The sequence below is a fragment of the Lissotriton vulgaris genome, chromosome 12 (assembly GCF_964263255.1).
Source record: "Lissotriton vulgaris chromosome 12, aLisVul1.2, whole genome shotgun sequence".
In the NCBI taxonomy this organism is placed as follows: domain Eukaryota; kingdom Metazoa; phylum Chordata; class Amphibia; order Caudata; family Salamandridae; genus Lissotriton; species Lissotriton vulgaris.
The window spans coordinates 159,119,184-159,141,741 of NC_141700.1; the positions used below are offsets into that span (position 1 = coordinate 159,119,184).

Sequence of the window (22,558 nt, forward strand, 5' to 3'; positions counted from 1 at the left end):
TCTCACTTTCTGTCTATCTACCTGCCTGTCTATCTGCTTGTCTACCCGCCTATCTACCCATCGATCTATCTTACTATCCTTGCAACCCTATCTACCTTTGGAACTGTAACGGTCTCTGTCTATTCACCTGTCTATTCATCTGTCTTTCTAACTGTGTAACTATGTAGCTCTATCTATCCATCTATCTCTGTCTCTGTCTCTCTATATACATAAATATATATATATTGAACTTTTGTTTTTTCAGTGTGTATATATATATGTATATATATACACACATATATACACATATTTATATGTATATATAAATATATATATTTATATACATACATATATATTTATATATATAGTTACTGAAAAAACAAAGGTTAAAGTTCTGTTCAAAGTTCAGGGACAATGTAACATTTTAAACTAAAAGAAAACATTGAAATTGATAATTTATAGTTAGTTCAGGTAACTAAAACTTGTTCCTTAAGGTATCTATAACTTGTGTCCCTGCCATGCACAGTTTTCTCATCAATAATTTCATTGCAAATGTTGCAGTGAGATTATCAATGATGTAATAGAAGATGTCAGAAGTAATATGTGGGGTAATTAGCAGTGATTGGCAAGGACACGAATTATGGTTACTTGAGATAACTATAACAGGTGAATTTCAGTATATATATGTCATGTGATCAAGGCCTCTTCAGGCTGAAACGCGTTATGGCGGTATGGTGTAGAGCACAATAAATTTATAACGCAACAGTTCTTGGGTTCGCCTCGTCTTTGATGCCGAGTATCTGAAAGACGTCCTTCTGCCACATATATATATATATATATATATATATATATATATATATATATATATATATACATATATACATATATACATATATATATATATTCCATTCACTCCGTCCGACGCTCACGCCTCTCAGTCACTCTGCTTAGACCTTCAAGACGAACAAGTCAAACCCAGTTCTGGTGCATAATCAGTGTTTTATTCCTTTGAACAGAATAACACCCAGCAATCCCGCATGACGGGTTTCGCCTCTAGCCAGAGGCTTGATCACATGATAAATTGCTGCAAGTGATGAGGGTACTTATTGAGCCAAAAAAAAGGGGGTGGCGCCAGATGGTCATAGCCTACCCCTGTTAACCCTTAGTTGTTGTACCATTGTATGTGTTTTAACCGGTTCATTTTATGTTGAATTAATGGCACAGTGCCATGATTCCAATACATTGAAAATTGGAATGTGCAACATATAAACTGTGCAAAATATGCAATACAATAATTTAACATATTACATAAATTATTACACTGTTTGATAATCAAGGGAAGAACATATAAAATTTATAAAATTATATATTCTTATTTACAATAAAAGACAAAGTGTCTGAATTCATAAAAAAACCCTCTGATTAAGAAATACAACTAAGCAACAGTTATGTGCAAATTTCAAAAATATAAATATAGTTCTGTAAAAACTCAATAAATATTGTATTAAAAAATTGATTCATCTAAATACCCAGTTAAAACACAAGATTCATAGTGGGGTATGCAAAAGTTATTCTCCAAACTAATTCATATAGGCTAAAATTTTGTTTAAAAGTACTCATCGTGAACCCCAACCATAAAGTGCTGAATAGTGCAAATATGTGTTTGTTAAATCATAAAATAAATTATAAAATCATGGAAGGATGTGGAAGGAGATTGTTGTTCATTTCTGTTGCTCCCCACACCACAATAGATGTAAACTGCTAAAACCATCCTATCCGATAATGTTCCGTAAACTGTTATGCGTTTTGTATATATAATTTTTTTTCCTGGAGATGCTTAGTTAGAGTGCAAAAAATTAATTAACATCAGGTATACTTCAATTACAGAACTAGAAGCTCGTGTGTAAATCTTCACTTGCATTCAGACCCCGCGGGGGTCTTACTGTCCAGTTCTATTATATACCGAGTCTCCAATAACCGGAGTTTAGCATTTCTATCACCCCCTCTCTTAAGTGGCATAACACAGTCAATGGCATAATATTGTAAAACTGATGGATCACTGTTGTGTAGGCTTTCAAAGTGGCGGGCCACCGGGTATGATTGGTCTTTTTCCACGATGGCCCGGATATGCTGCAATATCCGCTTGTGTACCGGCAGGCGGGTGCTACCCACATACCGGAGTTCACAGGGACATTGCAGCACATAGACTGCGAATTCAGTCTTACATGTCATGCGCTTTTTGATCTGTACAGGCTTGTCTTTGAATGGCACTGTATAGTGGGTTTTATTGCACCCCTGTCTACATGCCTTGCAGACTGTGCATTTCTTAAATCCTCCACCAAGGGCCCTCCATGTATCCGATACCAGCTTCTCAAGTAAATTACTTACTAGCTTGTCCGCCATGAACACGGATTTTCTAAATGTTATATTTGGCTCCCTTTTGATGTAATTGCCAATAACAGGGTCCCCTGCAATCAGATTCCAATTTTAGTAGAAAATCCGCCGGATTTCCTTGTCTTACTTGCTATATGTAGTGATAACTCTGGGCATGATTTTTGTATCTGTTTCTGGCAGTACGCTAGGTTTAACTTTCACAGCGAGTGCTTCTTCCCTAGTTATAGATGCTGATTGGTTAATTGCCCGCTGGATGACTGTGGCAGAATTGCCTCTGGACAAGAAACGTGCCTTACTCTCCTCCTGAGCTTTTTGGCAGTCTGCATCAGTGCTACTTATCCACCTGATCCGTAGCATTTCCTCAAAGGGAATACTACTGATCAGGTGGTGAGGATGCCGGCTGGAAGCGTGTAATACAGTGTTCCCAACTGTGGGCTTTCTGTGCATCCTCGTAGCCAGACCAGTATCATTTATATACACCTCTGTTTCAAGAAACACCACTGACCTAGCGTCAATATGTGACATGAATTTTAGATTGAGGCTGTTCTTGTTTAATTCCTCTACAAATTCATGAGCCTCCGTCAATGACCCCCACCATACCATAAATAGATCGTCAATATATTTTAGGTAAATGAGTACATGTTCCTGCATAGTTGCCCGCAGGAGGCCACCAAGAACCTGCTCCTCCCAAAGTCCCATGTGAAGACATGCCAGACTCGGGGAGAAGCAGGCCCCCATAGCAACCCCCCTAACCTGCTGGTATATTTGGTTATTAAACACAAAAAAGTTCTGTTCTAAACATGTTTGGATCATTGACAACATCCTGTTATGTGCAGAGAAGTTCATTGCTCTCTTGTTTAGGTAAAATTCTACTGCCTTCATACCATCTGAGTGTTTGATTGATGTATATAGCGAAGCTACATCAAGTGTTATTAATAAGCAATCTGTGCTCCAGATAACATTGTTTAGTTTTCTGATAAAATCAGAAGTGTCCTGTACAAATGATTCTAAGCGCTTCACCCATTCCTGAAGAAAGAAGTCTATGTATCGTGAGATATTCTCAGTTGAGCTGGTAATAGCCGATATGATCGGACGCCCAGGTGGTGTATTAGCATCTTTATGTATCTTCCGTATTAAATAGAAAGTCTGTATTACCGGGTGATCTTTTTTCATGAAACTGTACTCATCATTGGATAATAATTTGGCACTTCTCCATGCCATCAGTTTTAAGTTCTGTTCTTGCCATGATGCTTTTAGGACTGTTAAGTTGCTTTTTCTGTAGCATGAAGAATACAACAACTGACTTTCTGCTTCAGCAACATACATATCCCTTGGCCATAAAACAATGTTCCCGCCTTTGTCGGCCTGTCTGACAATCACATTTTTGTCAGTCTCTAATTTTTTTATTAGATTTTGGTAACATTGATTCTTTTTGTTGGCAGCACTGTATTTCCTGTTGGTAGTTATGTATAGTTGCTTAAGATCCTTGGTAACTAACTCATGGTACACATCAAGGTTGTCGTGTGTTAAAATGGGATGAAAAGTTGACTTGGGTTTGAAAGGAGTGTTGCTCATAGATTGATCTTCTCTTGAAGTAATTAATGGCAAATCCATAGATGTTTCACATTCCTGTTGTAAACCCCAAATTTCATCAAAGGCAGTTCGATCCCTAGCTTCCAACAAGGAGGGACTATTCAATGCCCCTATCTGTTTTTTTCTTTTTGGTTGGAGGAGAAAGAATTTATTCAATTTCAACTTTCGTACAAAGCGGTATGAGTCCATTCTTGCATCCGCATAGTTGAAATCCGATGGCGGACAATATGATAATCCTAGGCCTAGGATCATTTTATCTTTAGCTGACAGAGTGATGTTGGTGAGGTTAATAATAGACTGTTCTTTTAGCTTGCAGTCGCCTTGCGGTTCGTTTTCTTCCAACGTCCCTTTGCTGTTTGTTTTACGTTGGTTTGTGTTGTACCTGCGGCACTTCCTCCTTGCAAGCCGCTTTTGGTTAGCCCGGTGCTGTTTGCCTGTGTTACTCCTTGGACTCTTGGTCTTAAAGTGTAGCGCCGGTCTTGACACAGTGAGAGCTTCACAGACCCCACCGTGGAGGGTCCTGCAATCTCGTTTTCCGCTTCACTCCCTGCTGATGAGCTTGCGTCTGTGGAGGAAATGGAAACAGTCTTGCTCCCCATATTCGCCTGGCGTATTTTCCTGGCACGGGCTTTTACATTTTCGTATTTTTTTGCATATGTAAATATTTGGCCATTTAGGTAGTCTAGGCGGCCCCGTTCAAATTTAAACGCTTTACATTTCTTTATTATTTCCTCATCTTTATTAACTCTCTGCATCATTTCATTTCTTAATTTGTCCGCCTGCTCACTCGCCCCCAATCCTGTTATCTTGGTCTCAAGCAGTTCTATCTCCGTCTATATCTTTAGGCGGTCACTTTCAGCATACCGAACCAGGATTTCCATTAGTTTACTTGAGGACTCTAGGTTTGTTTCAGCCCATTCAGTGAGCATTGCTGGATCTGGCGTTTCATAGCTTGGAGCAAGTGAAATTCTCAAACCCCCTCGGTACTCTACCAACTTTTAAATAACGGGATAGGGATTTATTCTACCACCACTTGGACTACTCCTTTTTCATCCGTTTTTTCATTTTTCTGGACAAGTCTTTAAGTGTGGGATTTGCGATTGTGGTGGAGGATAAGTGTCCTTGCGGGTTTGACTCCCCTGCCGGGGATTTGTCAAACATAGTTTCCGCCGCCTCCTCCCTGTTACGCAACGTATCCGCAGGCATTTTTGCTTTCAATTATACAATTGTAGTGTTATGGGTAATTAGCGTTGGATTTTAACACTGAGACCGCTAAGGCACCTTCTCCTTGGATCCCCAAGTTATATCGCGCTCAAGCAATCCGTACAACTCCCCACTGGAACCTCCGAACGGGTCCTACCTTTCTCGGGCTCTCTTAACTGCCGCCAGATTTCGCTGTCCTTGACGGACTTCAACTCCCGGTGAGAGGCAGGTAATTCTCTCGGCTTCCAGGGGCTCTTCACGGTATGCTTCTCGCCGAAGCTGTGTAGTGATGTGGTTCCGGGTTAGGGAACCAGCTGCTTCCTGCCGCCGAGCCAATCCGTAGGGGAGGGGTTTGACTTTCACCGTAGAAGCTGGTCACTGTGTTTGAAATTCCATTCACTCCGTCCGAAGCTCATGCATCTCAGTCACTCTGCTTAGACCTTCAAGATGAACAAGTAAAACCCAGTTCTGGTGCGTAATCAGTGTTTTATTCCTTTGAACAGAATAACACCCAGCAAGCCGGCATGACGCGTTTCGCCTCTAGCCAGAGGCTTGATCACATGATGCATTGCTGCAAGTGATGAGGGTATATATATACTTAGCAACCACTCCAGGTTTACGAAAAAAATCAGACTCCGACACAGGCATAAGCTTTACCATCCAGCCGTTTATTTAATCTTCCGCTTGACGCGTTTCGGCACTCCTGCCTTGCTCACAATGGTCAGCCACATAAAATCAAGTGTTTTTAACAGAGGTAAGAAGTGTCACATGATCAGCATTATAATGAAACAGAAAGAAAGACTACTGTGCTATGTCATTACATCACAAGATTCCCAACGATCACTCGTTTGAATCAATAGTTTAAAATTGTCGCAAAAATTCAAATTAATACAATGCTTACTTCATTTGGTGTTTAAAATACAATGCAATCTTAATTTGATGGTTTTAATAAGTCAGTCATTCATTAGCATTTCTAAACACGCCAAATTATCAACTATTAAAATCATAGCAGATAATTTATAAAAACATTTTCACCAGAAAAAGTCTATTTGATTATAGATTCGAGATTAATTATTCTTTCCATGATGTAGTCTCGATGGAAGTCCTTTCCCGAATTTATCTTTTGAATAGCTAGTGACATTGTTAAGTTCTGTATTTGCGTTTCCAAAGTTTGTCCAATGGGATTTAGTGATGTCAGACAGTCTTTCTTAAAAGAGATAGTGGGCCAGTGCCCTTAAGCACAATTCATTTGTTCTTTTCTGTCAATAAATCAAATAGTTACATATTTAATACAGGTATATGGTATACAAGATTCCTCATAGTTCATTTAAAATGCGAATGTACTGCAGTACAATTTAGACACTGCTTGTGCAACAATGCTAAAAGACCTTTCATAAAGTGCAAGTGCTTTATAGTGCATCCTATGCTGTGCATAAATTGCTTGTAAAGTGCAACTCATAACATAAATCTACATTAATAAAGTGCTAGTGCTTTTTTACCATAATATAATTCATAAATATCCTGCATAGGACATAGTAGTCCTACAATATTATGCAAGTTGTCACAAAATAAATATACAAGTATCCAGCATCCACAATATTTAAAACTCTAACTTACATTGTTGATCTCTATCTCTTTGAACTATCCTTTTACTCAAACATTACTCTATAGCCTGTATTATTAATCAACTGCAAAATTTAATTCAAAATGAAAATAACAATGCATGTGACATTTTAACTACTGTTCTCCTCTGAATTTCACAATTTAAAAGAAACTAACTTTAAAAATCATTGAAATGGAGTTTATGATTCATGCTAAGTGTACATGTAGATCTTCCTCCACGTTTAACCCATTTGGGATCTTCGTATTAAACAGGAGTATGTACTTTGACTCTAGTTTTCGGAGTTTTTTTCTCCCTATCTCCGCCTTGCTTGCTTTTAGGGACCTGATCAATTGCAAAATAAACCAGATCATTCAAATTTCCTTTGTGTTCTTCATTAATATGTCTGGCCACTACATATTTTTGGTCCTTGTTTGTTACTGCTCTTAAGTGTTGTAAAACACGGACATGAACCATGTGAATCGTACTGCCAACGTACCTCTTAGGGCAGGAGCATTTTAGAATATAAACAACATAATCACTCTTACAGTTTAAAGGGATACGTATTTTCCATGGGCTACTTAAAAGGGGTGAAATTAACTGCTGTTCGTTTGACCCATATCTACAGGCTTTACATTTGTAGCACTTGTGGGAGCCTGGGCTTACTTTCCACCAACTACCCCCCTTCTTTATTTATGGGTTCGTTTTGAATAGGTCATCCCTCATTGATTTTGCCTTGTTGAATGTAATCATAGATCTCCTAGACACTTTACCCTGCAAGACTGGATCTTCCCTTACGAGGTACCAATGTCTACTCAGGCTGTCTCTCACCTTCGCCTGGTAGGCATTGTACCCAGTGATCATTCTTATCTGGTTTTGTGTATCTCTTGTCTTTTCCTTTGTCCTGTTTACATCGTGCTTCAACAAAGTTTCTCTGTTTATATTGTCTACCTTCTTGTTTGCTTGGTCTAAAATTTGTAGACCATAGCCTCTTTGTAGGAATCTATCTGAGAGAGCTTTTTGTGCTTCCCCTAGGGCATCCTCTTCAATGCAATTTCTCTTCATTCATAAATTTTCTGCATACGGGATGCTCATTTTCAATCCTGAGGGATGAAAGCTTTTCGCATGCAAGATTGTATTGCCTGCAGTTGGCTTTCTGAACGTTTTCGTATGAATAGCTCCCTGCGAGATATACACCTCCAGGTCTAAATAAGTCACACTCTTCTCACTAATCTGTGCTGTACATCTTAGATGATTTAAGTTGTTTACATTGATGCCGTTTATAAACTCAAGGGCTTGTTCTTTGGATCCATTCCACACGATAAACAAATCGTCAATATATCTGATCCATTTAACTATGTGGTTGTTCCACTCCATTTCAAACTCAGCTTTGAGCACCTGCTCCTCCCACCAGCCCATATGCAAATTAGCAAAGCTGGGGGCGAAGCAGGTGCCCATTGCCGTGACCTGTAGTTGCCTGTATGTGTCTCCTCCAAACATGAAATGATTGTTTGTGAGGCACAAACGACACATCTCAATCAACATGTTGGTGTGTTGGTATGGGTTGATAGGTCTCTTACTTAAGAAGTGTCTAATAGCTTGTATCCCGTCCTCATGGGCAATGCTTGTATACAAGCTAACGACATCTAATTTAACGAGAAGATATGACTCCTCCCACCTTTGGTTAGCTATTTGATTAAAAAAATCCCTTGAATTTTGGATGCACGGTGGTAGTGCTCTTACATATTCTTGTAGGAAAGAATCCAGATACCTGGAGGTCGGTTCAAATAAGCTGCCTATGGCTGAAATAATAGGTCGGCCTGGTGGTTTTTCTCTATGCTTATGAATCTTGGGTATTAGATATAATATCGGTAGTATAGGATTTTCCACTTTCAAATACAGATATTCTGACCGACTGATAAGACCTAGATTCTTCCATCTGTCAAGTTCCATTATATACTTGTATTTGATTTCTGTCAGATTACTTTGAGGGACCTTTTGATAACAGTCTCTGTCCTTTATCTGTGTGAGTGCTTCAAGATTATATGCCTCCAAGGGCCAGAGCACAAGGTTCCCGCCCTTATCAGCTTGCCTCACCACTATATCCTGTCTATTTTGTAATTTCGTTATTACAGTGTGGTAGCATTTCTCAAACATAGGCTCAGTTTTCAAAAATTCCCTACTAGGCAATACTGACAGTTGCTTTAAATCTTTTATCACAAGTTCAGAAAAAAGATCTATAGAGTCTTTAGGGGTATTTGGGGTAAACGTTGATTTTGGTCTAAAGGTTGTGATCGGTCTATCAAATACATCTAAACAGAAAAGATCATCTGTCTGACTAATAGTACCAACCACATCCAACCCCTCAGCCTCCCTGATCAACTGTTGACATTCAAATTGTACCTCCATATCTCCAACATCCAGGTTCCCTGGTACTTCACTCATCATTTGTCCAATTTCCTTGCGACTGCCACTCCTTTGACTGAAAAATTTCTTGAGCTTTAATTTTCTTATGTACTTGAAAAAATCAATACAGGTCCGCGTATAATTAAAATTAGTGCGTTTACAAAATGAAAGTCCTAAGGATAGAACCTTTTTTTCATCCTCAGATAGGGCCTAATCAGTGAGATTGATAACTGTTGTTTGTTCTATTGCTTCTTCCAATTCTTGCCTTGATAGAATTCTTTCTTCCTTGCTCCTGAACGTAGCTCCATTCCCGCCCTGTCTGTTTTTGTGCTTCCGTAATTTTCTTTTCTTTGAGTTTGAGAGTTAGATCTCAGCCCTTGAGTCCGGTCCTGATATAAAAAAAAAACTCATCCATGATTGTTGGTACTTCACTTCGCGGTTCTCCACGAGCATTGCCATCTTCTGACGTCGTCTCAACATCAGAACTTGCTAAAGAACTCGCCTCCGATGTATCTCCACGTTCAGCTTGTCGCGAGCTTGTTACTGTTTGTTTACCATCTGCCCCTTTTGCTTTTGACAATCTTTGCTTCCTGATTGTATCAAAGCGTCGAGCAAAAGTGTATATTTGGCCTCTTGCATAATCTTGGCGATCACGCTGAAATGTTGTTGCCTTTCTCTCAGTTATCGTATTTTCGTATTTTTCCAAGCGTTCATTTAAATCCAATTGGAATTTTTTCATCATATCGTCCCCCAGACTTTTATTTAACTCGGCTTCAATAAAGATAATTTCTGCCAGAATCTTGTCCCGATCTTTGGAAGCATATTTAATTAATATTTTCATCATGTTTTCTGATGCTTGCGCAATATTTTGTGCCCACTCCCCTAAAATCTCAGTGTCACGATTCGCTCCCTGTGTTCTCGTGTCCACCACCAGGGGTCTGAACTGTGGGACTCTCCAGTATTCTAATATGCTTCCTGACACTCCCCTGCATGCATATCTTGACTTCCAGCCATTTGGACACTATTTGAGAATTGACATCCATTCGCAATCCATGCCGGGTTTTGTGAAAGCCAGCCTGCTTAGACTTAAAGCCAGCCTACTCATGCCTTAAACTCCATTACCCAGAATTCCCTGCTCACTGCTTTGTCTCCACCCCTGCAGGCCAAGGATGGGTGGAGGAATTCAGCACACCTGTGGCTGGCTGCTGCTAGCCTGCTCACACCTGATGCATATGATTACTGTGAGCTCTTTTAAGCCCCAGCTCCCTTCAGACCAAGGTTGGTCATAGTAGCTGTTTTCCGGTGAGACCAATCCTTGTTTCCAGAGTTCCCTGAGCTTTTGCTATTCTTGTTTCCAGTGTTTCCTGAGCCTTAATTATGCCTTGTTCCTGACCTGCTGCTGTTTTCCCTGTTCCTGAATTAGCACTGCCTGCAGTGCTACCCTGACCCCATAGCCTTAGTATTCCTTGTTCCTGAACTGCAGCAGTTTCCCTTCTCCTGAAGTAGCACTGCCTGCAGTGCTACCTTGTTTCCTGAGTTCCTTAGCTATAGTTAGTCTTTGTTCCTGGGCTTAGCTATTTCTTTTTCCTGATTTGCACTGCGTGCAGTGCTCTCTTGACTCCTTGTTTCCTGAGCTGCAGCTATGTCCTGTTTCCTTGAACCAGTATTGCCTGCAGTGCTACCTTGACTCCTGAGCTCTAGTAATTTCCCTGTTCCTGAACTAGCACTGCCTGCAGTGCTACATTGACTCCTGAAGCTTTGGTAGTTCCCTGTTCCTGAACCAGCACTGTCTGCAGTGCTGCCTTTACTCCTGAGCCTTAGCTCACTTCTTGCTCCTGCCCCAGCACTGCCTTCTATGCTACTTTGTTTTCTTGATTCCTTAACCTGCACTATTCTAATATACCCTTGTAGCCTTCCCTTCTGTATATCCTGTATATCTGTTTCCAGTCCCTGCCTTGCTTCCCATTTCCTTGGTTCCAGTTCTAGTCTGCTGCCTTTCTATTATGCTGTCTTACTTTTGTTACCTTGTATGTTTGTTACCTGCTTTCTGCCAAGTGTGCCCTGTCATTTCCTTCCTTGCCTGTTAAGCACTCCTCCTTGCTAGCTCCTTGTCTATTGTGCTTGTGTTTAGTTCTACCCCTTTGCTGTTACTGCCTTGCGCGTTCCTGTTTGATCGCCAGGATCCGTGGGCTCAGCTGACTACCTAGGTGGTGTTTCTTGTTCACTGTGAGTTTTGTCTTTGAGTTACATTTATAACATCACTATAGGTATAAGCTCCACAGACCCTGCCTTTGCATGCATATCCTACATGTGGGTATTTGCAGTCCGTATCTGTAACAGCAATTGTGGGTAAGAAACTTACTGAGCTTCAGTCTTACCATGTGGAGCTCCTGAGTGCTTTACCCCCCCCCCCATTATTGTTAATGTTGTAATATATATATGTCTTGCACGTCCATCCTGGGTGTAGTTAGTCTGAATGCTAAATAGCCTTGTGAGTGCCCTTCCTTTCTAAGTCTTACCCATCTGTTCCCCTGTACAGGCTTCCCCTTTGGATCTCTTTTTCTCCTCTGACTCCTGTATGATCCTGGGCAGCGCTGTACTCCTCTTCCTGTGTAAGTTTTCTACCCAGTGCCCAGTCCTTGCCCAGTCAAAAAACATACAAGGGCCTTGACTCACAACTCAGCAAGGCTGAGTCAAACTAGAAGGATTTAACAAAACAAACGCCAGTGCTGAGAGCTTCAATTGACAACTGACAAACTGAAATAAATAGTTGTTTTGAGTATAGCAAAAACAACTTGCTTAAGGAATTGCAACATACAAGTTTTTAATATTTCTTTTTTGGTTTCTCCACCTTTTTAAACACTATTTTTTCGTGCATGGAAATACAAACAATTTTTTATGTACAAAATATATACAACAACTATAGAAATTCTAGAAAATAGCATTTACACACTTCAGGCATTCTTGGCCATTCAATCATCCAAAATTCATTCACACAAACAAACAACAAGGGTAAACAAACAATAATTGGTCTCAGTATCAGTGGAACTGTAATTGTGAACTCAGGGAGAAAATCCTTTTGCGTTTTTCCAATGTCAAAGTCTTTGCAGAACGCTGATCAAAAGAGTGTCCACATCTCTTACTAATCATTAACAACCGTTGTGGAACAAGAAGTTTAAATAAGATACGAGACCAAGTTGGTTGACGCGTTTCAAACCCCTCTAAGTGGCGGGGTTCTCCTCAGGACCAAAATAGACGCTGCAACAATAAAAAGACACTACTTTAGGGTTGAGATCTATAAAAAGAGTCCTTGCCCAGGTCCCTGACTGTTCCCCACATAGTCCCGGACAGTCTCTGACACTCGGGGTCTGGGTTTTCATAAGTGGGAGCCGTCAAAACACGCAGGCCTCTGGAAATTCTTCCTACATCTAGATAACGGCTTAGAGATTTGACCTCCCACCATTTAGAAATCTCACTCCGCCGTAACTTCTCAAGTTTCTTCCTCAGTATCAGTGCATTGCTTTCTGCTTCATTTTTTGCGGAATCCACTACGTGTTTTGGAGTTACCTCCGCAATTCCTCCAGTGGTAAAGTGGAGTCTCTTCTACCCGTTCAGTCCTGTTCAACTGTCAATACAAGCCCTTTCTCAGTAGGAAAAAAGTACCCAAAAGGAAGAATAGTAAAGATAATGTTATAACCCATATCTAGTCGAGTACAGGGCAAAAATAAATAAATAAATTATATATATATATATATATATATATACAATCACTTCCTCCTTCCTCCCGGTCAAAGAAATCAAAGGACAAAGCGGGGCATTCGGAGGCTGCTATTTATTGGATTTAAAAGCATAACCGGTTTAGGCGTGTGCCTTCTTCAGATGCTAAAATCCAAATTGCGTGCTCCCCATTTTACATTGTTTTATGGGCTCCTCCTCCATGTGGTTTAGGAGCCTCACCTGCACTGGATTTCTCCCGCTTGCGCCGATAACGGGGACTATCAGTGCAGCAATGCATCATTTAAGCAATCCGGTGCTCTGGGAAGCCACCGCGATGTTGATGCAATGTCCGCCTCTTGTTCCCTTCTTTCAGCCACAAACTTCCCATGGACACAAGTAGGAAACGTGAGTGTAGTGACAGTGTTTCACCTAGCAGTCTTGGCCCGATGTACTACAGCAGCTTCTTGGCTCCTGGTAAGTGGTAGTGGCGGGTCATGGATACTCCAACACCTTGGCTTAACTTCAGTAATTGCCCATGTTTCCGTGACCACTTGTTGCGAATGGGCCCTTTGTACGCCCCACAGGCAGAGCGTTAAACATCAAATCACTTCCTCCTTCCTCCCGGGAAATCAAGGGACACAGCGGGGCATTCTGAGGCTGCTATTTATTGGATTTAAAAGCATAACCGGTTTCGGCGTGTGCCTTCTTCAGATGAAAAAGTCCAAAATATATATATAAATATATGCAACCCTCTTTTTCTATCTACCTATGCAACTATTTCTATGAATGCAACCGTCTACCTATCTAGCTAGCAATCTGTCTATGCAACACAATCTATCTATTCAACACACTCTATTTATCTGTCTTTGCAAGCCTCTCTATTTATCTATCTTTTCAACCCTTTCTATGTATTTGTACTAAAGAAAACATTACAAAAAAAAATTACCAAGAGCCATGCTGCCAATGCAGACCAACTAGCTTTTTTTCGTCTTGTGTTAGTTAAGACCTTTTGATTTGACGGACATTTGTGTGTGTATAACCTAGTTATGGGGTTTTCAGACAGACTTCATGCATTAGACTGTTGCTGTGTCATTCATGTTTTTATTCCACCCAATCCAGCATGCATCTTGGGGCAGTGGGTCAGCCCACTCTAACCATTGTCTGACTTCACTGAGTTACAGCATCAGCAGCGGATCCTCCGATATGGCGGAGGAGTGTTGCGCCCTCGCCAACTGCCTCAAAGCAGCAGGAAAGGAAAATAAAACTACAATAATGGTGGTGGGGCCATGGGGGATGACAGGCTGCAGGAGGAGTGGTGGGCACCCTTATCAGTGCGCATGAAGGTTTGGACTGCATTCTCAGGACGGCCAAACCGTCATGTGCTCTGAAGTGGTTTCCAACCTCAGCTGCGTTGCCGGGTTGGAGACAGCAGACACTGGCTCCCAGACTAATGGGGAGCGTAAATTCACGGCGCTCAGGCCAATCCTGATGCTGCTTACATGCTGCCACTATATACTAACAGTGGGTTCTGCAGAGAAGTGTGTACGCCACCTCCCTGAGCCAGCACCCTCCTGCCAGCTCAGCGAACCCCAGCCAGGCCGCCGACAACCTCACGAAGTGGATCAGCAACTGCGCGGACGAACTCGCCCCACTGAGGACCCCGCCTAGCAGACCCGGCAGCAAGAAGGCCCCATGGTTCACCGACGAACTCAAGAGCTCCAAGAAGAACTGCCGAGCCCTCGAGAAAGTCTGGAGACGGGAACCGACACCGGACAACAGGACCTCCTTCAAACTTGCCACCCGGAAACACCACCAGCTGATCCGCGCCGCCAAGAAAACAGCATTCAAGGACCGGTTGGACAACAACGCACACAACTGCAAGGAACTCTTCAACATCGTGAAAGAGCTTTCCAACCCCAGCGCAGGAAACAACGACATCACCCCATCGCAAGACCTCTGCAACTCCCTCGCTTCATACTTCCACAACAAGATCGCGGACATACACAACAGCTGCAACAACCAACCAACGCACACCATGACCGAGCAACCACCCCCCACCACCACCCTCCACGCCTGGACCCCGATCAGCACCGAAGACACCATCCGCACGATGAACTCCATCCACTCCGGATCACCAACCGACCCCTGCCCTCACCACGTCTTCAACAAGGCCGACGCTGTCATCGCACCCCACCTGCGAGACATCATCAACACATCCTTCGACACCACCATCTTCCCTGAGAGCTGGAAACACGCCGAACTCAGCGCTCTACTCAAGAAACCAACAGCGGACCCCACCGACCTCAAGAATTACCGCCCCATCTCACTCCTCCCGTTTCCAGCCAAAGTCATCGAGAAGACCGTCAACAAGCAGATGGCCGCCTTCCTCGAGACGAATGGATCCCTCGACCCCTCACAGTCCGGCTTCCGAGCCAACCACAGCACCGAGACCGCCCTCATCGCCGCCACCGATGACATCCGAGCCCTGATGGACAATGGAGAAACAGCGGCCCTCATCCTCCTAGACCTCTCCGCGGCATTCGACACGGTCTGCCACCGCACCCTAGTACGGCGCCTCAGCAACATCGGAATCCAGGACAAGGCACTGGAATGGATCATCTCCTTCCTCGACGGAAGAACACAGAGAGTCCCCCTACCACCGTACAAGTCAGAGGCCTCCGAAGTCATCTGCGGCGTCCCCCAAGGATCATCTCTGAGCCCCACCCTCTTCAACGTCTACATGAGCCCCATCGCGGCCATCGTACGCAAACACAACCTCAGCATAATCTCCTACGCCGACGACACCCAGCTGATCCTCTCCCTGACCAACGACCCCGCCGCCGCCAGAGCCAACCTGCACGAAGGGATGAAAGAGGTAGCCGAGTGGATGACGACCAGCCGCCTGAAACTGAACTCGGACAAGAGGGAGGTCCTCATCCTGGGCTCCTCACCCTCCGCCTGGGACGACTCCTGGTGGCCTCCCGCCCTGGGCACCGCACCCAAACCGACAGACCATGCACGCAACCTGGGCTTCATCCTGGACTCCTCCCTCTCCATGACCAGGCAAGTCAACAACGTCTCCTCGGCGTGCTTCAACATCCTACGCATGCTACGGAAGATCTTCTGGTGGATCCCCACCGAGACCAGGAAGACCGTCACCCAGGCCCTCGTCACCAGCCGACTGGACTACGGCAACGCCCTCTACGCCGGTACCACCGCCAAGCTCCAGAAGAGACTCCAGCGGATCCAGAACGCCTCAGCCAGACTCATCCTCGACATCCCACGAACCAGCCACATCTCCGGACATCTGAGAGACCTTCACTGGCTCCCCGTCAACAAAAGAATCACCTTCCGCCTCCTCACCCACGCACACAAAGCCCTACACGACCAAGGCCCGAGCTACCTCAACAGCCGAGTCAACTTCTACGCTCCCAAACGCCACCTCCGATCAGCCAACCACGCCCTCGCCGCCGTCCCCCGCATCCGAAGAGCGACTACAGGAGGAAGGTCCTTCTCCTACCTGGCCGCCAAGACCTGGAACTCCCTCCCGACCGACCTGCCCCCCCCAGCGCCTTGAGACCCTACGGGTATGTAGCGCGCTTTATAAGTGTCACTGATTGATTGATTGACTTTCTTTGAAGAGTTTAGATTTATCCTGATCACCTAAGAGAACCAATCAATGGTGTAAAATCAACAATGATACCCACAGAGACAGTAAGAAGGAGGCTGACATTAAGTATTTAGACGTTGCACAATATATTAGTATTCATATGTCGTGTAGAACAAAACAAGCATATCTAGGTGATACACAGGACTGTTACACAATATACAAGGTTACATACATAAGTGCCATATACAAGGTACTATACATGGAACATAATCCACAAAATAATAATAAGACACTTGACATTATCAACAAACACAGAAAAGGTAATTGAATTTGGCATGCCTATATCCTTTGTTTATGTGTTCAAACATATGCCCTCATTTCTTGGGTGTTGGTACGTAAGACACTAGGACCGAACACCTATTGTTATCATCGACGTTTCAACCCCTATTGGAGGGTTTGTACTTACAACACATCACTTCTTCAGGACTAAGGAATTTCAAAACAGCCTGCTATAAAAATAATGTCTCTCCCTTGATGTAGGAGAGTAGGGATCAATGGTATCTAAAATTATGTATCCCATGAGGTCCTCACTGTGGACCTTAATGTGTATTGTCTTGTAAACATTGACAAGAAAAACCTTTGAGCACTCTGGAGTTAACCATAAGAGCCAATTAGTGCTTCCCTAGCTCCAAAAATCTAGTGATTTCTTCGATGTCGTTGGAGAAGGAAATAATCAGCACTTTCCCGGATTGCGTTCTGAATAGAAAGCACCAGCAGCATGAGAGGTGAGCCAGGATTGGCTGCAGTGGAGTCGGGAAGCCTGTTAATTATATTTTTTAATTTTTTATTTTGTCGTCCCCCGATCCCTTACCCCCTCCCTGCCTCACCACTCTTAATCAACACCAGCTACTACTGTACAGCATGCTGCCTTTCAAAAGGAGCCCATCCACAGATGCAGTAGTTTCTTCAGTGTCAGGAGCTACTATGGTAATAATGTATGCTTTTTTGAGAGTGAAAACAATATTTTTGTTTTCAGTCAATATTCTTCTTTATGTAGATGAGAGGCAGGTAGCTTCCTCAGCAATCAAGTTTTGAAAGAACCATGACAGAATAAAACAAGAATTGCCTAATGCAACAGGCTGGTGGTGAATACCAGACCTATTAGCTTTGCCAGTGCTTGTTTTATTTTTGTGTTGTGACCCTTTGACAAAGTCAGTAAGTTTGCCTTACTTAAAATAACACCCTTTAGATCGCAACATCACATACTCAGCCTGCAAGGGTTGGGCACAGATTCTGGCGTCTGGCCTGGTCCTGTCCCTAACTGCATGATGCACACGATCAAAGGCCACACGCTGCAGGGGTAGGACGCTTGCAATCTGCTGTTGCAAGCCCTATGCTCAACCCCACATGGAAATCAACACTTTACTTTACATAAAAACAAAATATAGAAATTCACTGAAATAACCAAAGGTTAGTGAAATGTTATAGCTAAGAATTCTAATAGTATGTTACCTTACATTTTTTTTAAACTGAGAAATTCACTGAAAAAACAAAGGTTAAAGGAATGTTATAGTTACACGAAAATTTCAGTTAAAGTTAACAAGACCACTGAAACTCACTGTGAGAAGGTGGGTTGGTATATGCTGTCCTCTAATTAAAGTGGGCACCTTGTACCAGTTCACACGACCCTTATGATGTATGAGGCCAAAGATAAGCTTTATTGAAAGCTAGCCTAGTAGTAGCTATGGAGAGCAGCCTTCAGGCGTAATCATGAAGGAATGTAAAGCAACTTGAGTGGAGTGCACCTAAAGTACATGCGTTGCAATTTATAGGAGAAAGCATATAGACTGGGGTCCTGAATAACAGGATCCCAGTCAGACTAAGCCAAAAACAGTATGACAAAAGCAAAAAGTGGGGGTAACCATAAGAAGGAGATACTACTTTCCTACACTCACTGGTTATAGTTATCTCAATTAACTATAACTCCTGCTTGAGCAAAAGTTGGGAGTTGAATTGCCAGTCAGATCCAACTTGCTGGTTTTTCTCACTTAATGAGATCTGACTTCCAGAAAAATGTTCAAGTCCTAATGTAGAGTGCTTATCAGAGAGTGACGCCCAGCCAAAGCTGATCAACGTCAATGCCTTCCTGGGCACAGCCTCCACCTGCTTGGAGCTCTTCCCGCCTTTGTCGATGACTGCACCAAGACCCTGCTCTTCAGCAACCCACCATCATCGAGGCCCACTTTGAATCGAGCTTGTCCTGCCGATGGCTCATCAACAACTTTTTCTCCAGAAAAGTTTCTAAGTTCATAGTTACCTCTTTGACTGCGACCATCCTTGTCCTTGGATCTGACCTGCCCAGTATTGTATTCTGCTTTAAATCTTATCTTTTGTCCTGTCCAGCACAACAAGTTGCCGGTGGTTGACGCTTTGCATTTTTTGGCTCTAAAATTCAATCCAAACATAAAAAATCGATCTCTTTGGGTCCTCTTATTAGATCCTTGTAATTTTGTGTCATTTCGTTCATTACAATAGTGTCTACTTCTTTTAATTGCATTTGCATTGTGTTTTGTTTATAACTCTTCAAACATTTTGGTACTTCTAAATGCTTTCCACATTTGTTTATGTTACGACCGCGTGCTTGGCGCCATAGCTACCTTGGGGTCGAGCTCCTGTTTAAAGAACTGAAACCTTTACTGGAACTAAGAAGGATAGTGTCATTATTACTTGTGGTGGACTACCAGCTCAACTACCACCCCAACTAGTAACCCACTTTCTCACAGTAAGTAGATAAATAGATAGATATACATATAGATATATAGATAGACTATTCTAAATTCCATGTTCTATGGACATAGACAATATAAATATATTGAGGTCCGTGGATGTGAGTTACAAACAATAATTCAATACTTACCTTAAATATATATGTTATGGGGTGGCAATACTTTGTTAATTGTGATGCAACGGTTCAAAGTGATTGCTATGCGAATAGAGATTTATTGGTGGAGCTCCTGGTTGCAGAGAAGGGTGAGGACCTCTGCTCCTGGTGTGGTATTGCATGTGTAACTACTTAAGCCTGTACAAGATTAACTGTTGTAAAAAGTCATCCAAGTTACACCTGCTGATGAGTCATCGTTGCACTATGCATCTTCAAATGCGAATGAATACTTAAAGTATATGTATATATATGTATATATATATATATATATATATATATATATATATATATATATATATATATATATATATATATATATATATATATTATGGCCTTTACTCGAATAGGTATGGATTATAACATTATCTTCACTATTCTTCCTTTTGGGGACTTTTTTCCTACTGAGAAAGGGCTTGTATTGACAGTTGAACAGGACTGAACGGGTAGAAGTGACTCCAATTTACCACTGGAGGAATTCTTTATTCTGTCAATATACAGAGTGGATAGCTACACTTATATATTTCCTTGTTTAATAGATTATTTGTTCTATTTTTCAGGTGGAAATGGGCTCATCGGAATTTGCAAAAAGCAGCCTTTGACATACCGAAACAGGTTCTGGAGACAATGAGAATTCACCTAAAAGGGGATGCGTTGTGCACCCTTGTCCTCTTCCTTGGACTTTTTGCTGTGTTGTATTTACATTTTGGGAGTACTTCTACTCCTGGGAAGGAAGAAAAAAGGAATTGGACACCTACAGCTAAGTCAGTGATTCGAGGCCCACAAGTCCATGCTAAACACTCACACAAGGATTGGGAATTTGTGGAGGATGACCCGGAGTCTAAACCAGAATCAATGGTTGATTACAAGGCCCTGCCTACTGTCTCTGCCGCACCGACAGTGTCTCCCTTTGACTTCAAGGAATATCTAAGGCATAAGGATGACAGAAATTATACTCTACTTGTGAATCAACCCAACAAATGCAAGAAGTACCCAGGTGGTCCTTTCCTCCTTATTGCCATTAAATCTGTGGTGGAAGATTTCGACAGGCGTGAAATTGTCCGTAAAACATGGGGCCGGGAAGGTCTTTTTAATGGCCTGCTTGTCCGCAGACTTTTTCTTCTGGGAGTTCCTAGGAATAGAACAGCAGTAAGCATGTGGGAGACCCTGCTGCATCAAGAGAGCCAGGCCTACAAAGACATTCTACTCTGGGACTTCATGGATACTTTCTTCAATCTGACCCTAAAAGAGGTCCACTTCCTGAAGTGGGCTGCTGAGTTCTGTTCCAATGTAAAGTTTGTTTTCAAAGGAGATGCAGATGTGTTTGTCAATGTGGAGAACATAATCAATTTTCTGGCAGCCCACCCTCCCACTGAGGACCTCTTTGTTGGCCACATCATAAACCACGCCAAGCCCATCCGGTCAAGAAAGAGTAAATACTATATTCCAGAAACCATGTATGGCCTTGGGATGTATCCAGCCTATGCCGGGGGTGGAGGGTTTGTGATGTCTGGGACAACAATGAGAAAACTATCCAAGGCTTGTGAAGAAGTGGAGCTGTTCCCCATTGACGATGTATTTTTGGGCATGTGCTTGCAGCGGATCAACGTTAAACCTATTCTGCATGAAGGGTTCAAGACTTTCGGCATAACGAGACCGTCAGCGGCACCCCACATGCAAACATTTGACCCATGCTTCTACAAGGATCTCATGGTCGTGCATAGTCTAAAAGTAGCTGAGATCTGGCTGATGTGGAACCTTCTTCACAACCAGCAGTTATCCTGCTCTCGGAAGCTGCGGATCAGGAGGTCTTTTCATTGGAGAAGGAAAAAGAAAGCACTGAATCAATAGGTCGGACATTTGTACCTCTGAAGTATAGACAATACCACTTTTGGGAACTTGTTCTGAACTAGACCAGCGAAAAATGCTCGTAGGTTTAGGATGTCTTCTTTGCACTAGCAGAACACAGGGGGAAAATCTATCCTGTGTTAGAGAATGAATTCTGTCTGATTTCATAAGAACCTTATTTATGATATGTAGACCTGTGGCTTCAAATTTCAGGGTGCCCTGCAACGTGACTGCTAGAGGTTTTTTCATAATTTATATTTTAGCAACAGAAAATAATACAAAGCACATTCTGCACTAAAAGACACACATGAAACGACTGCACACCAATAGGTACATTAGGAAATAACCTATCTCAAACATATTACATAGCCTTAAGCTACACACAAATCCATTGTACAAAAGGCAAAAAAGGAACTTGTCATACGATAAACAGGAATTTTTCATAACAGACGATAAAAGGTTTTAAAATTTGTAAACGGACCTTTTTTTAAATTATGTTTTCAGCATTGGCGGCCTAATTGCTTATTTCTTCCAGCGCCCATACTTTGCTGATTCTTTTTCTATTTTTTTCTACTAATATCTGTAAGTCTCACTCGAAAGACTTTGTTACGCACCTTCAAGTGTGCGTCCCCAGCTAAGCACGGGAAGGGAACCTGTGCTGTTTAGTGATACATTGGAGCCCATCGGGAGACGGGGGGGGGGGAAGACTGACCGGAGACAATATAAGGTGTGTGATAAAGGCCACTTTATTGGGAACAGGTGCATACCACAATAACAAATCCTTGGCCTTTGCCGTACAAAACTAGGCCTAACTAAATATATACATACCTGCCACAACCCCCGCCCCACCCCTAAAATGTTCCCCCACAAACAGCATATACATAATTACCAACTACCCAAACGCCTGCCTCAACTGTTTAAACACTTGCTATATGTACACTACCTCCCTCTCTGTCCAGAAAACCTCATTCCTCCTATCCTACCTCCCCCCCCCCCCAACTAGGAAAAAGCGCCACTCGAAAGACCCATACGGCTTTCGACCCCCCTCGAGGATCCTGCACCTTCGGATACCTGCGCACCCCAAGCGCCCTATCTACCGCCTCCTTCAGCTGCACAATGTAGAGCTCCATCCCATATCGTGACAAATGAACGCCATTCTCCATGAAAAAATACACGTCCCCATACCTCAGCTCCGGGTGCTTCCATGGCCACTGAGTCGAGCTCTATACCGAGAAAGGACAGCACCGTGCTGGGACCCTGAGTCTTCTCC

At 42.7% G+C, this 22,558-nt stretch overlaps 1 protein-coding gene across 1 annotated transcript in view; it reads left to right on the forward strand.

The window, feature by feature from the left end:
• The window catches only part of B3GNT9 (UDP-GlcNAc:betaGal beta-1,3-N-acetylglucosaminyltransferase 9), a 109,897-nt gene extending 88,105 nt beyond the window's left edge, over nt 1–21,792 (forward strand). The window contains exon 2 of the mRNA XM_086947676.1: nt 20,001–21,792. Coding sequence (XP_086803802.1) covers nt 20,068–21,291 — 1,224 coding nt within the window. The 5' untranslated portion in view covers nt 20,001–20,067 and the 3' untranslated portion in view covers nt 21,292–21,792. The remainder of the gene's footprint in view (nt 1–20,000) is intronic.
• The last annotated feature ends 766 nt before the right edge of the window (nt 21,793–22,558 follow it).